We start from the raw sequence: 17,586 nt of genomic DNA, 5'->3' as shown, positions 1-17,586 counted from the left end.
AGTAAGTCGCTATACAAGTACGTTATATATTTCTTATTATAATAATTAGTTAATATATTAATATTAAAATATTATTTTCAAAATATTATAAATAATAGTGGCTTTTTATATAAAGAGTTTTAAATCTTTTTTAATAACTTAAAATATAAAGATAATACGGCTTTTATTTAAAAAAAAGAACTTATTATTATATATAAAAAAAAGCTATTATAAAAGGAAGAGGTATAAATAATAATAAAAGTAGCTTACTTATTATAATAGCCTACTATTACGGCCAGCTAGTTATAATAAGTATATTAATAAAAATTAAAACTACAATAACTAAATAAATAATATTATAATCGTAAATAGCTTTTTTAAAGCTATATCTATAAATTATAAAATAAATAAGGTTTTAATAATTAATTATAGTTTTATTAAAGGGATTTTTAATAAAAATAGCTAAAAGTAATTATAAAATTTAATATTAAGTTAATTATTAAAAAAGCTATAAAAGTATATCCTCGAGCCTAGCCCGAGTTTATATTATATATAAGTTTTATTTTTAAATATATTTTTTATTTTTTTAACTTATTTTTTAATTAATTTAATTTAGAATAATTATTTAAACCCTAAGTTATATTAAATTATTTAAATTTAAAATAATCCTTATTTTATAGTACGTAACTTATTTTATAGTTCTTTTATTTTATAAAGAGTAGCCGTATCCTTATTTTATTTATATATATAATATATTATAATTACTATAGTTAGTAAGCTAGCCTCTAAATTAGTTATATATATTAAATTATAATATTAACTTCTCTTTTTAAAAAATCTAGTTTTATAAATTTATAAATAAATAGTTATAACTTAAATTAGGGTTTATTAAATTTATATTTATAATATTTTAATACTATATTAAGTCGTATTTAAAAAATCCGATTCTTATGAAATTCGTTATAATAAAATTAAACGTAATTACTAAGCTCTTAGTATTTTTGTAAAATATAGAGGCTACGACGTAATATTATATTCTTTTTATTTTTTAATATAATTATATATATAAAATAGATTTACTTAATTTAAAGCGTTATAACGAGTATATTATTTATAATTTAATAAATTATAATAATAATAATATAATAAATATTCGTAAGCTTTTTTCTTATTTTTATTATTATTATAATACTAACTTATTAAAATAAATTATTATTTTAAAAAAATAAAAAAAAGTAGAGCGTAAAAAAATAAAAAAGCTAAAGAAGCCTTAAAAATACTATAAACCTAGCTAGTAATTACTTTAAATTACTTATTTATCTAAAAAAAATAAAAAATAGTTTTAAAAAAAACGTAATTTAAATCTTATTTATTATAAAATATAATTTATTAAAAAATAAAAAGTTAAAAGAAATCCTTAAAAACGTAAAAAATACGTATTATAAAAAAACTTAGTTATTTAGGGTATTTTAAATAAAACTAATTAGTCCTCGCTTAGAATTAGTTTAATAAATCTAAGTTTTTTTATTATAAACGAGCTTTTTAAAGCTTAATTATTCTTTTATAATTATTAAGAAGTTACTATATATTTTAAATATTATTATATAGTTCTTATATTTTTTTTATATTTATAGTTTTTTTATTTAATTAGGAATTCTCGTATTTCGTTTTTTAATTTTATAATTAATAATTTTTTTTAATTTCGTATTTTAGTTTATTTAGTTTTATAATAATATAATTTTTTTTATATAAACCCTTAAATATTAATTTAAAAAATAAAATATAAAAAAACTAGATAATATTTTATTATATTTAAAAAGTCTTAATTTATAATTAATATTTAAGAGTTTTTAGATAATTTTAAAAAGTTTAAGTTTTTTATAATTTAATTTATTATTTAGTTATTTTATTTTAATATTATAATAAAAGAAATAAGTACTATTCCCCTTTTTTAAAGTTAGTCCTTAAATTTTTAATTTATTTACGTTTTCTTTATATATTAATATATAAACTTAAAATTTAAAAAAAATTTCTTTTTAAATCTCTTTAAGTTTTATTATATTTATTACTATTTTAATAATTTATAATTTTTATTATACTTTTTTATATATTATTAGTTAATATTTATAATTTAAGTAAAACAGGGATTTTTTAATACTTTTATTAATTATATTACTATATACGAATTAGGCTATTAATAATAATATTATTTAGTTATTTTAATTATAGTTTATATAATAATAAAAGTATATTTTAAAAAATCTAATTAATTCTTTTTATTTAACTATTAATTTATAAATAAAAAGTAGTTAATAATTTATAATTTATATTAAATTACGAAATTAGGGATTTTTAAAACTTTAAAATAAATAAAGTATTTTTATTAAAAAATAATTTTTTTTAATATACTATAAGTAATAATAATATTTTTAAAGAATATATATATTAATTCTTTTTATATTATTAGCTTTTTTATAAAATATAAAATAAGTAAATTTAATAAGTTAGTTAACTATAACTAAAATACTATCGTACTATATATTTATAAGTAATTCTTTAAATTTTAGTAATTTAATAATAAAGTTTTATAAAATTAATTACTATACTTTAATAAGTAGTTATAATAATTATAATTTATTATAGAGCTTTATATAAGCTATTTTTTATTTTTTTTTATAAATTACGTAATCCTTAATTATATTAATAATTTTAGTACGTATAGTGGATTTATTATAATATTAATAAATTTATTTTTTATATTTTAATAACTCTTTAATAACTATATATAAGTATATTATAAATTTTTATAATAAGCTTAGGGTTATTCTTTTAGTTAAGCTAATATTAATTTTTTTTAATTATTATAAAAAGTTTTATAATTAATATAAGGCTATTATCTTTTTTTTTAAAAAATAATTTATATTTTTTTAGGGACCGTAATTTTATAATTAAGTTTTTTACTAAGAGCGTTTATTTTACTATTTTTTAAACTTTTTTAATAAATAATTTAAAAATTAAATTTAAATAAAAATTTGCTCTATTTAATTTATTATTTATCTAGGTTTTTATTAGTTATAATATTTATAAAGTTTTTTTAATTTATATAAACTATAACTTTGTACTTTATTTTAAATAACTATAGTTTTTATTTTTAGAATATTTTAATAATAATTATTAGTTCTTTATTATAAATTTATTAATTTAATTCTACTCCATAAAATACTTTAAATAAAAAAATAATATAAATAAAGTTTTTTATTTATTTATTTTACTATTTTAAAACTACTTTTATAATAAAGTTTAAAGTATTAGTCTCGATTTTAAAGGGTTTTTTAAAATTTAAGATTATAATAATTAGTTTAAAAATAATCAAGTTTTTAATTTTAATAAATACCTCTTTATATTTAGAGTTTTAAATAAATAAGTTTTTTTTTATATTAAGTTATTAAGAAGTTTAATAATATTAGTATAGTTTTTAAAAGAATTATTAATAAAAAATTAATAAATTTTAAAAAATCTTTATATATCCTTAACGTTCTATAATATAAGCTAGTCCTTAATTATTTTTATTTTTTGATATTTATATATAGATTTATTTTAGTATTATAATATATTTAAAAAAGTTTATTTTTTAAATATAGAACTTATATTTAAAAAGTTCGGTATATAGTTTAGTATTTTAAAGTTTTTAAAATATTATATAAATATATTTTTTATATATTTTATAAGGATATTATTAATATAAATAATAATAAAAATATTAACGAACTCTTAAAATATATAGTTAACTATTATTTAAAAAAGTTACCAGAATATTAATAAGTTTAAAAAAATATAATAAAATATCTAAAAAGTCTTTTATAAATTTAAAATACCGTTTTTTATTTATTTTTTTCTTTAATTCGAATTTAGTTAAATACTTCTTTAAAATTTATTATAATAAACTAATTAGTTTTATATAATAAGTTTTTAAGCTTAATAATAAATAGTAAATAATAATAATTCTTTTTTATAACTTTATTAAGTTTTTTATACTTAATAATAAGTCTTAATTTCTTTTCTTTTTTTTTAATATAAAAAATAGGGGCGATTTTATAAAAAAATTTAAAAATTAAATATATTCTTTTTTAAGTTTTTTAATAATATATTTATTAAAATATATATATTCTTTTTTAATTCATAGGGTATAGTAAATAGAACTTAAGTTATATTTTTTTTAAGTTCGATTTTTATATTTTAATTATTATATTCTAATAATCCTATCTTTTTAGGTTTTATAAATAGTTTTATATATTTCTAATACTCTTTAAGTATAGTTTAAAAATTATTTTAATCCTTAATTATTTATACTAAATATAAACTTCTTAAAAGCTTTTTATTATTTTAATAAAAAGCCATATATATTTTTTTTTAGGAGTTATAAAAAATTTATTTAAACCCTTTTTTTAAATTATTTAATACCTAAATTTACTTATTAAACTTAGTTAGTAATTTAATTTATTTATAAATTATACTTTTTATAACTAGGAGATTTTTAAAAATAATATCGATATTTTTAATTTTTATAATATTATATTATAATTATTTTAAATAATTACTAATATATATTAAAAAAATATATAGTTTTTTAATTAATATATTTATTATTATAGTTAACTCTTTTTTTTTACTATTTATAATTAATATAAATTATTTTTTTATATTTATAATAAGTTAAGTTTATTTATTACTCTTAGTAATATAAAGTTTTTTTATATACCGCTATTAATTATAATATATAATTATTATTTATATATATTAAGTTTAATTATTAAGTATACGTTATATTATTATCTAGTTACGTATAAAAACTTATTTTTAATATTCGCCTTTTATTATTCTTTTATAATTAGCTTTCTTAGTTTTTTTAATATCCTATTCTTTAGTTATTCTTTTTATTTTATTTATTTTTATTATTTTCTTTAAGCTCGTATTTTAAAAAATATAATAAATTTAATACTAATTATACTTATAATTAGTTTATATTATATTATTATTATTTTAATATTATATAAAAAAGTCTAGGCTTAGTTTAAATATCGCCTTATAAATCTTATTAAAATATATAATTATTTAATTTAATAACTAGTTATTAATATAAATATCTTTAATAAGTTAATTATTATATCTTTATAAATAAAAAAATAACTATCTTTTTTAAATACGAAGTACTAAAAAATATTTATTATTTAAATATTTTATTTAAAAATAATTCCTTATAAAATATATTCTTAGTATTAAGTAAGGAGTTATTTTTTTTTATTTAAAATATTATAAAAACTTTTTTAAGTTCCTCTATTTTATAAAATTATAAAGTTTATTTATTATTAAATAGATCGATATTTTTATATTAATTCTTATTAAAGTCCTTTTTAAAACTAATATTATTAATATTAAAATAAGATCCGTAATTAATTTTTATTTAAATACGTTATTAAATAAAATTACGAGGTTTATTTAAATTATATAATAATTTCTTATTAAAAATAAGATTACTAAGGCCCGCGTAGGGTTTTTTATTAAATTAAAAATTAATATTCTTTTTTAATTTTTTTAAAAATTAAAGTTTAGTTTTTTAATTATTTTAATCCTATTTTTTATATAATAAGTCTTTAAGTTATTCTTTAATTTTATAAATAAATTTCTTATTATTATTTTTTTTATTTTATTTTATAAATAGACTTAGTTAGGATTTTTTTTAAATCGGGTTCTCTAAGTTTAAGGAGTTATCTTTATTTATTATCTTATTATATTATATAAATAAAGTTATTTATAATTTTTTTTATATTAAATCCTTTTTTTTTCGAACTTAAAAAGTTATTCTTTTATACTTACTTAGAATTTTTATATAATTCTTTTTTTAAAAAAAATAAAGGGTATCTTTTATAATAAGGTCCGTTTTAACCTTTTTTTTTATATTTTTTATAAATTTAAAAGAATATAATAATATATTTAAAGTTATTATTTTTTAAAAAGTATATAGTTAATATACTAAAATAACTTTTTTTTTAGTTATTATAATTAGTATTTTAATAAGTAATAAAGTAATATCGTATCCTAATTATCTATTATTCTTAAATTGTTTAGAATATTATTTAGTTTATTTTTTATTATTTTAATAAGTAAAGTAGTTATTATTATAATAGGATATTTATAAAAGTTATTTATAAAGGACTTCTTTATTTATAATATTAACTCGTTTTTTTAAGGACTAGTTAGTACTAAATATACTTAGGTTATTAGTAATCTCTAGCTATATATCCTAATTTATTATAATTATAATACTTAGATTCTTTTTTTAAGCAATTATTATCCTTTTTAGTAATATTAAAGTTTATAGGGCTATTGTATTATTTATAAGTAGTACTTTATTAATTATTATTTTAATTATTATAAGGTCGTTAATTTATTTAGAAACTATGCTAAGGTTATTATTAATATTTATATATAGTATTAAAAAAAATTTTTTTATTATATTTAACGTACTTATATAGCGAGCAGCATATTATAATAAATAGTATACGTCCTTATAATTCTATTTTTTTTATTTTTAAAAATACCTTTTTTTTATATATAAATATATAATCTTCTTTAAATAAAAAACTAAATTATCCTTACCCTCTAAGTTATTAAAAAAGACCTAAAAATATCTATATAAAGAGCTACTTTTATTTTTAAAATCCCTAAATTAACCCTCTATTATTAATATACTAAACGCGTTATATAAAATAAAAAAATAACTAAATTTAATAAAAATAATTATAATAAAAAAAAAGTAATTTTTTAAATAAGTTATTAATTTAATTAATCGAGGGTTCTTTTTATAATAAAAAAAATATAAAAAAATAGCTAATTAATTCCTAAATATATATAATAAAACGTATACTAAACCGTAATAAATAAAGAATTTTTATATAACATATCCCTAAATTAAAAATATAATTTTAATATTAAATTAATTATTAAAGGGCCTTAGTTAAAGATTTTATTATTATATAAAAACTAGTTTACCCTTATATAAAATATAATTATAAAGTACGGAATATATAATAATAATATTTATAATTTTAATAAAACGGGCTTTTTTAATAAGAATATTATTATATATAAAGGTTATTCCGACTTCTAATTATAATAAAAAGCCTTATATAAAGTAGCTTAGTAATTAAAATTAAGTTTTTATTATTTAAAATATATATATAAATATCTAAGTACTATTTTTTATATATTATTATAAAAAAGTAAATATTACCTCTTTTTTTAATATATTAATAATTAATTTTTTAATTATATAATATATCTATTTAAATAAATAATAAATAAATAATAAATAATATTAGCTTAGATTAACTAAAATACTTTAATTAATATATAAAGACTTATATAAAGGGTTCTTATTACTTCTTAATTTTTTAATAGTTATAATAGCTATAAATTAACTAATTTTAATAAATACTATAAAAAAATAAAATATTATTATTTTTTTATATACTTCCTTATTTTTTTATATAAGTTTTAACTTCTTAATATTAAATATTTTAACTTATTAAAATACTCGTATAATAAAAAAATTAAAAAAATAATATAAATATAAATTTTATATATTATAAAAAAACGACTTCTTTTTTATTTTTTAAAATAGTATTTTTTATTTTAATAAATAAAAAAATAATATACGAGCTAGTTTTAAATAAGTAAGCCTTATACTTTTTAATTTTAAAATAATTATTTCTTATTTAAATTTTAAATTAAAAAATATTAATATTATTAAACTTATAACTAAATAACTAAGGCTTTTAAAACCTAAAAATACTAATTATAATATTAAAAAAATATATAAAATACTACCTCTTTAAAAAATAAAATCTAAATATATTAAAATAGCTTATTAATACTAATTTATAAAATAATTAATTTCTAAGTTAGAAATATTAATAAATTAGCTTATAAGCTTATTATTATTAAAATAAAAAACTATAAGCTTTATATAAGGATAAAAGTACTAAATAAGTACTAAAAAATAAAAAAAAGACCTAGTTACGTTTTAAAAAAATTATTTAATAATACTAAAATAGAAGTATTAAAAATAAAAAAAGGGTAGTATTAATATTAAAAAAAAATAACCCTTAGAAAAAGGGTTATATAAAAAGTATTAAACTACGCATATAATAATATAATAATTATAAAAAGCCTAAATATAATATACGAACTTATAAAATAGTTTAAAATAATAATAAAAAAGAGGGTAATATATAGTTTTAATTAATTTTATATATTATAACTATATTAATTTATAAAAAAAAGTTAAGAAATTATAAAAAAGTATGCCGCTTATTATAATATACCGCTCGCTATATAAGTATATTATAAAATTAATTATTAATTTTAATAACAAGTTCGCCGTATTAAAAAAAATCTTTTAGTTTATTAAGCTTAATTAATTTATCCTTAACTTTATTTTTTTAGTCCTTAATAAAATATAAATATTTTTATATTATTAATAAAGTCTAGTTAAGTATTAAAATATTTAAATTTAGTAAAGTAATTTTTTATTAATTTAGTTTATTATAATTATACTAAGTTACGCTTAGCTTATTATTTTTTATGAAAATCTTAAAAATAAGAACTTAAGAGCTTTTTTAAATTTATTAAAACTATAATAAATATTATATATTTTAATAAAATACTTATTAAAAAATCTTTTTACTAAAGTATTTTTTTAAAGTAAATTTAAACTATTTAAGAGCTCTTTTTTTAGAAAAGCTAGTAATATATATAACCTTTTTAATTTTATTAATAAAGTTTTTATAATAAAAGTTCTAGTAATTTTTAATTTAAATTAGGAATCTTTTAAGAGTTCTTAGGGTATTATTATAAATAATGAGTATATAAAGCTTAAGCTTCTATTATCCTCTATAAAAAATATAATAATAATATTAATAACTCTTTAAAATATATTAACTTACTTAGTTAAGTACTCGGTTTTTTAAAAATTTAGTTTTTAAATAGTTTATAATTTTATTAAATATAACTTAGAACTAAGTAATATTATTATCGTTTTTTTAAGCGTTTTTATATAGTAATATGGATTTTTTAAAATAAAATTAATTTTATTATTAAAAAATTTTAGTATTTTTTATTTTTTTTATTTAAGTTTTTAGGGGGATAGATCCCTTACCCTTAGAACTAAATAAAGAAGTAAATAAAATTATTTTTAAAAAATATTATTTCTACTATTTAGTTAATTTTTATAAAATACACTTATTAAATAAGAGTAATTAAAATATTATAACTAACTAATTATAATAAATTTTTTAAAAAAAAGTTAAGGTTATAATAATTAAATAAATAATATCGTAATTATAAATAGCTTTTTTAAAAACTATATTTATAAATTATAAAATAAGTAAGGTTTTAGTAATTAATTATAGTCTTATTAAAGGGATTCTTAGTAAAAAATAGTTAAAAGTAATTATAAAATTTAATATTAAGTTAATTATTAAAAAAGCTATAAAAAGTCTATCCTTAAGCTTAGCCCTGAGTTTATATTATATATAAGTCTTATTCTTAAATATATCTTTTATTCTTTAAGTTATTTTTTAATTAATTTAATTTAAGATAATTATTTAGATTTTAAGTTATATTAAATTATTATAATTTAAAAATAATTTTTATTTTATTAATATATAACTTATTTTATAATTTTTTTTATTCTGTAAGGAGTAGCCGTATCCCTATTTTATTTATATATATAATATATTATAGCCGCCGTAGCTAGCGGGCTAGCCTCTAGGTTAGTTATATATATTAAATCGTAATACTTACTTATTATATAAGTACGTTATATATATAAAATAAAATTAAAAAAATATATTAATAAGGTTAGTATTATTATTAATAATAGTAACGAGGGTATTTTTTAATATTATATTATTATAAGCTATTATTATTTAAAAAGGTTATAAACTTAACTAAATATATAAATAAGCTTATAAAATAATAATAATATACTTAATATTATTATTAATTTATTATTATAAACTTTATAAAAAAGAAAATTAAAAAAGTGAAAAAAAATAAAAAGAAATAGTTTATCGAGATAATATAAATATTTACTATTATTATATATTAATATTATATAAATAATATTATGAATTGCCCGAGTATTTAGTAAAAGTAGAATTAAAAAAATAAATAATCTCTTTAATAAAAAGTTTTTTTAATAAAAAAAAGTAAAACTACGGCTTATTTAAGTAATTATATAAATAGAACGTATTATATAAAATAAAGCTATAATTAAAAAGTAATATAAAAAAAGTAATATAAAAATAAAAAAATAATATACTTATATAGCGAGTGGCATATTATAATAAGCGGCGTACTCTTTATAACTTCTTAACTTTTTTTATAAATTAATATAATTATAACGTACGAAATTAATTAAAATTATATATTACCCTCTTTTTTATTATTATTTTAAATTATTTTATAAGTTTATATATTATATTTAGGCTTTTTATAATTATTATATTATTATATATATAATTTAATAATTTTTATATAACCCTCTTTTTAAGAGTTATTCTTTTTTTTAATATTAATATTACCTTTTTTTTATTTTGAATACTTTTATTTTAATATTATTAAATAACCCTTTAAAATATAATTAAGTTTTTTTTTAAATACTTATTTAGTACTTCTATCCCTATATAAAACTGATAATTTTTTATTTTAATAATAATAAGTTTATAAATTAACTTATTAATACTTCTAGCTTAAAAATTAATTACTTCGTATATTAATATTAATAAACTATTTTAATATATTTAGATTTTATTTTTAAAAAAAATAGTACTTTATATACTTTTTAATATTATAATTAATATTTTTTAAGTCCTAGGAACCTCGGCTATTTAGCTATAAGTTTAATAATATTAATTTTTTTTAGTTTAAAATTTAAATAAAAAATAACTATTTTAAAAATTAAAAAAGTATAAAGCCTATTTATTTAAAACTAATTTATATATTATTTTTACTTATTAAAATAAAGAATATTATTTTTAAAATAAGAAAAAAAGTTATTTTTTATAATATATAAAATTTATATTTATATTATTTTTTTAATTTTTTTTATTATATAAGTATTTTAATAAGTTAAAGTATTTAATATTAAAAAGCTAAAGCTTATATAATAAATAGGGAGGTATATAAAAAATAATAATATTTTATATTTTATAATATTTATTAAAATTAATCGATTTATAGTTATTATAATTATTAAAGATTAAAAAGTTAATTTTTATATATAATAGTATTTTTATTAAAAAAGCCCGTCTTATTAAAATTATAAATATTATTATTATATATTCTATACTTCGTAATTATATTTTATATAAAAAATAAACTAATTTTATATAATAATAAAATTTTTTAATTAAGGCTTTTTTAATAATTAATTTAATATTAAAATCGTATTTTTTAATTTAGGGACGTATTATATAAAGTTCTTTACTTATTATAATTTAATATATATTTTATTATATATATTTAAAAAATTAATTAGCTATTTTTTATATTTTTTTATTATAAAAAGAACCCTTAACTAATTAAATTAATAACTTATTTAAAAATTACCTCCTTTTTTTATTATAATTATTTTTATTAAATTTAATTATTTTTTTTATTTTATATAACGCGTTTAGTATATTAATAATAAAAAGTTAATTTAAGGATTTTAAAAATAAAAATAGCTCTTTATATAAACATTTTTAAATCTTTTTTAATAACTTAAAAAATAAAAAATAATTCGGCTTTTTATTTAAAGAGGATTATATATTTATATATAAAGAAAAAAGTATCTTAAAAATAAAAAAGAGTAGAATTATAAAGACGTATACTACTCGTTATAATACGCCGCTCGTTATATAAGTATATTAAGTATATAAAACGTATATTTTAATAATTATTTCTTTTTTAAAAAGAGGGATATAGTTAAACTATTTAAATATATTAAAATTACGTATTTTATATAACTATATTATAAAATAACTAAGGAAAATATTATATAAATACTTAATAAAAAATAGAATAACTAAATAAATAAACAATATTAAGAATTGCCCTGAGTTGCTAATAAAGGCGGAATATTAAAATAAATAATTCTTAATATAGCTCTAGTAGATTAATTCTACTAGCGAATAGCTAGAGGCATAATTATAATTATTTATAATCTAATCTCCCTCTAGTGAGCTGGCTGACCTTACTAAGGTAGCTTAAAAGCGTCACAGACGTGCCTGGGCCAGCCACATGTGGCTGGCCAATTCCGCAAAACGCATACCAGCCACCTATGTTGACCTTATGTGAACGAGGGGCTCTGAGGAAGTCCAAGTGCCCGGGCCCCGAGGCTTCAAAAATCCCAGCCAAGGGGAATCAGAGTCATACTCTTTTGGCAGCTCCGGTATAGGCGGCATGAGAATCCACTAAGTCGCAAATGAAGAGCCGTTCCTCATCCCTGCTTGTGCCATCCCCGCCCCCGCCAATTGGCCTTGTCCGATGTCGTAGAAAAAAAAAAAAAGGTTGAGTCCTCTTGGGAAGAGTCACTGGCTCCATGCACCCTACGCCCACATAAGGTACGCGCACCCGCGAGTCTTTGCACACTCAACCTACTCAATTCACTTACCGTTGCGTGCTTCACGACAGAGACCAATCCGATGCGCTAGAGCTTTCAATAAATAACGACTTACCACCCTCACATCTGCTGCCATCGATCATGGGCTTGGTCAATGGCTCAGATTCGGGCTCAGGCCCGACCCGGATCACGATCCTGGGCAAAGATGATATTGTCGTTGACCACGGCATCTGGCTTGACTTCGTGACTCAGGATCTCCTCCACCATCTCAAATCATCGACCTACGTCCTTATAACCGACACGAACCTCTTCGATACTTATGTCCCGCCTTTTCAGAAGGTCTTTGACGCCGCCGCGCCTGCTTCGGCAAGACTGCTCACGTACGCAATCCCGCCCGGCGAAGCCTCAAAGAGCCGCCAGACGAAGGCGGACATTGAAGATTGGATGTTGTTGCAAAAATGCACGAGGGACACGGTCATCATTGCTCTAGGCGGCGGTGTCATTGGCGACATGATCGGCTATGTCGCCGCTACTTTCATGCGGGGCATCCGCTTTGTACAGGTGCCCACGACGCTGTTGTCTATGGTTGACTCATCCATTGGTGGCAAGACTGCCATTGACACCCCAATGGGCAAGAATCTCATCGGTGCTTTTTGGCAGCCATTCCGTATTTACATCGACCTGAGCTTCCTCGAGACGCTGCCAACGCGGGAGTTCATCAATGGTATGGCCGAGGTCATCAAGACTGCCGCCATCTGGAGCGAGGACGAGTTTACTGCACTCGAGACTAACGCACCCGCCATACTGGCTGCTGTAAAGTCTCAGGGGGAAAAGAGACTTTCACCCATTCGAGACATTCTCAAGCGAATTGTCCTTGGCTCTGCTTCAGTCAAAGCTGAAGTTGTCTCTAGCGATGAAAGAGAAGGTGGCTTGAGAAATCTACTTAACTTCGGCCACTCTATCGGTCACGCTTACGAAGCCCTGTTGACACCTCAGCTTCTTCATGGAGAGGCTGTTGCCATTGGCATGGTCAAGGAGGCAGAACTGGCCCGCTTCCTCGGCGTGCTTCGTCCTGGCGCTGTAGCACGACTTGTCAAGTGCATCGCGAGCTACGAGCTTCCCACCTCGGTACATGACAAGAAGGTTGTCAAGTTGACAGCAGGCAAGAAGTGCCCCGTTGACGTGTTATTGGAGAAAATGGCGGTTGACAAGAAGAATGATGGAGCCAAGAAGAAGATAGTGCTCCTCTCTGCCATTGGAAAGACCCACGAACAGAAAGCGAGCGTAGTCCAAGACCACGTCATCAGGGTAGTCCTATCACCGGCAACTCAGGTCATACCTGGCATGCCGAAGTCTCACACCACCATAGTCACGCCCCCTGGCTCCAAGTCTATTTCCAACCGCGCCCTCGTTCTCGCCGCCCTTGGGCAGGGAACGTGCCGGATCACGAACCTGCTGCATTCTGACGATACAGAGTACATGTTGTCAGCCATCGCTCAGCTTGGGGGAGCGACATACGCCTGGGAAGATGCCGGGGAGGTGTTGGCTGTCAAAGGCAAAGGTGGCGAGCTCAATGCTAGCAAAGAGGCGCTGTACCTTGGTAACGCTGGTACCGCATCCCGATTCCTGACGACTGTAGTGGCTCTTTGTGCGCCGTCCGGAGTGTCTTCCACAGTACTTACCGGCAACGCTCGCATGAAAGTTCGTCCAATTGGTCCTCTGGTCGATGCTCTCAGGGCCAATGGGTTGGGAATCAAATATCTCGGGCAAGAGAAGAGTCTTCCTCTCCAGGTGGATGCTGCCAATGGCTTCGAGGGCGGTGTCATAGAATTGGCCGCTACTATCTCATCGCAGTATGTGTCGTCGATTCTCATGGCTGCACCTTATGCGAAAAACCCAGTCACCCTGCGACTCGTAGGCGGAAAGCCCATATCACAATTTTACATTGATATGACCGTCTCGATGATGCGGACCTTCGGGGTGAACGTCACGAAATCGACAACGGAGCCCAATACCTACCACATTCCGAAGGCGGTGTACCAAAACCCATCCGAGTACGTCGTGGAGAGCGACGCCAGTTCCGCTACCTACCCTTTGGCTATTGCAGCCATTACCGGCACCACTTGTACTGTGCCCAACATTGGTTCAGAGTCACTTCAGGGCGACTCTCGTTTTGCTGTTGACGTGCTGAGACCTATGGGATGCACGGTCGAGCAGACTGGAACTTCGACGACTGTCACAGGCCCGCCCATTGGCGGTCTCAGGGCCATTGAGCATGTCGACATGGAACCCATGACAGACGCTTTTCTCACAGCCTCCGTCCTAGCCGCTGCGGCATCCGGAACAACCAAGATAAGCGGCATCGCCAATCAACGCGTTAAAGAATGCAATCGGATCGGGGCAATGCGCGAGCAACTGGCCAAATTTGGCGTTGAGACTGACGAATTTGACGACGGGATCATCGTTACCGGCCGCTCCGTGCAGGGGCTCCAGCAGCCTACCGAAAGCATTTATTGCTACGACGACCACCGCGTGGCCATGAGCTTCAGCGTTCTTTCAGTGGTATCACCCAGGCCTGTGACGATTCTTGAGAGGGAATGCACTGGCAAGACATGGCCAGGTTGGTGGGACACCATGTCGCAGTTCTTCAACGTTGGGCTTGACGGCATCGACCAGCACCCCAAGTCAGTGGCTACGGGACTTCCCACGAGATCTCGCAAGGATAGGTCTGTTGTCATCATTGGTATGCGTGGCGCAGGCAAGACGACTGCGGGAAGATGGATGGCCGCGACACTGAAGAGGCCTTTTATCGACTTGGATGAAGAGCTGGAACGGCGGTCAGGCATGACAATTCCGGAGATGATCAGAGGTTCCAAAGGATGGGCAGGCTTCAGAAGCGACGAGCTTGAACTTCTCCGGGATGTCTTGGAGAAACAGAGCCACGGGCATATCTTCTCATGTGGCGGCGGCATTGTAGAGACTCCTGAAGCTCGAAAATTGCTTGTCGCTCACTGCCAGAACAACGGCACTGTGTTACTCGTCCACCGCAATACTAAGGAAGTTGTTGACTACCTTCTGCAGGACAAATCAAGACCGGCCTACAGAGAAGACATTGAAGATGTCTACTGGCGCCGGAAGCCCTTCTTCGAGCAGTGCAGCAACTTTGAGTACTTCAGCCCTCATCCTCCCGGCACGTTGGCTACACGGGAGCCGCCGCTGGACTTTCGCCGCTTCGTCAATGTCTTGTGCGGAGAGCAGGTACAAGTCAATAAGGCACTGGCGAAGAATCCCAGTTTCTTTGTTTCCCTCACGATACCAGAGGTTGCGTCAGCTCTTACTCTGATACCGGCTGTTGTGGTCGGTTCCGACGCCGTGGAGCTCCGCGTGGACTTGCTCCAAGACTACTCTGAGGAGTTCGTTGCACACCAGGTTGCGCTTCTAAGATCGGTGGCAGATGTGCCCATTATCTTCACTCTGCGCACACAGTCTCAGGGCGGAAAGTTCCCTGACGACGCCCACGATCAAGCCCTGGGGCTGTACCAAAAAGCAATCCGCATGGGGGTTGAGTTCATCGATGTTGAGATGACACTTCCAGAGCGAGTCATTCGAGCAGTGGTGGAGAACAAAGGACCCGCGCGTATCATTGCCTCCCACCATGATCCCCAAGGCAGCTTGTCGTGGAAGAACGGTTCTTGGATTCCCTTCTACAACAAGGCTCTTCAATGGGGTGATGTGATCAAGCTCGTAGGTGTCGCCAAGCGGATTGAAGACAACTATGACCTAGCCCAGTTCAAGTTGGAGATGTTGTCTTCGCACAAGATCCCGATCATCGCTCTGAACATGGGACAAGCTGGAAAGCTCAGCCGTGTCCTGAACGGCTGCCTCACCCCTGTCTCCCATCCAAGTTTGCCATTCAAAGCAGCCCCGGGGCAATTGTCCGCGGCTGAGATCCGGCAAGCTTTAGCGTTGCTTGGGGACATCAACCCGCAAAGGTACTATCTTTTCGGTAGTCCCATCGCGGCGTCGAGGTCACCTGCTCTGCACAACACTCTGTTCGATTTGGTCGGGTTGCCGCACCATTACTTGCGCAAAGAAACGGCTAACGCAGCCGACGTGCGCGATTTGATCCGAGCTCCCGACTTTGGCGGCGCTTCCGTCACAATCCCGCTCAAGCTTGACATCATGAAGGAAATTGACGAAGTCTCGGAAGCTGCTCGCATCATTGGCGCTGTCAACACCATCATTCCAGTATCAACTGGCGGGGACGCGGCTAAGCTCGTCGGTGACAACACTGATTGGTCAGGTATGGTTCACTCTCTTCAGTCGGCAGGTGTTTCATCTCAGTCGACAGAAGATGGTCAGTCTTCTGCCATCGTTATTGGCTCAGGCGGAACAACAAGAGCTGCCATCTTCGCATTGCACGCACTTGGCTTCGGGCCCATCTACGCTCTAGCACGCAACAGTGGCAACCTGGAAACCCTGAAGGCGTCGTTCCCCTCAGATTATCGCATCGAAGCTCTCAAAAATGCCAGCGAAGTTCCTGCACTAGCATCCTCGCCTATCGTTATGGTCAGCACGATCCCTGCCGACAAGCCAGTTGATCCCTCGCTTCGAGAAACGCTCATGGCAGTATTGCGTCAAGACACGGCAGTCCATAGAAAACGCGTCCTTCTTGAGATGGCCTACCAGCCTCGCCATACACCACTGATGCAGTTGGCAGAGGACGCCGGGTGGGAGACCATCCCTGGCCTCGAGGTGCTCTCAGCACAGGGCTGGTATCAGGTAAGTGAATCTTTGTGGGCGGTGGAAATGTGGCAACGAAGGAGATGAACGTGACATAGGCAGCTAACTTGGCTTCAACCTAGTTCCAGAAATGGACGGACATCACCCCTCTCTACCAGACCGCTCGCGCAGCCGTCTTGGGCGAGGAAGTGGCGTAA

At 25.4% G+C, this 17,586-nt stretch overlaps 1 protein-coding gene across 1 annotated transcript; it reads left to right on the top strand.

Annotated features, from left to right (window-relative positions):
* Positions 1 to 12,787: 12,787 nt before the first annotated feature.
* Positions 12,788 to 17,586, top strand: ARO1 (3-dehydroquinate dehydratase (3-dehydroquinase); the record flags this gene model as incomplete). The annotated part of the gene is made up of 2 exons (XM_053196396.2): positions 12,788 to 17,428; positions 17,512 to 17,586. The coding sequence occupies 2 exons, from the start codon at positions 12,788 to 12,790 to the stop codon at positions 17,584 to 17,586; spliced, it is 4,716 nt and encodes a 1,571-aa protein (XP_053046259.1).

The sequence above is a fragment of the Colletotrichum fioriniae genome, assembly GCF_027942845.1.
Source record: "Colletotrichum fioriniae strain IMI 355084 chromosome Unknown scaffold_7, whole genome shotgun sequence".
NCBI lineage: Eukaryota > Fungi > Ascomycota > Sordariomycetes > Glomerellales > Glomerellaceae > Colletotrichum > Colletotrichum fioriniae.
Note: the sequence above shows the minus strand (reverse complement) of the source record. Positions and strands in the feature narration are given on the sequence as shown.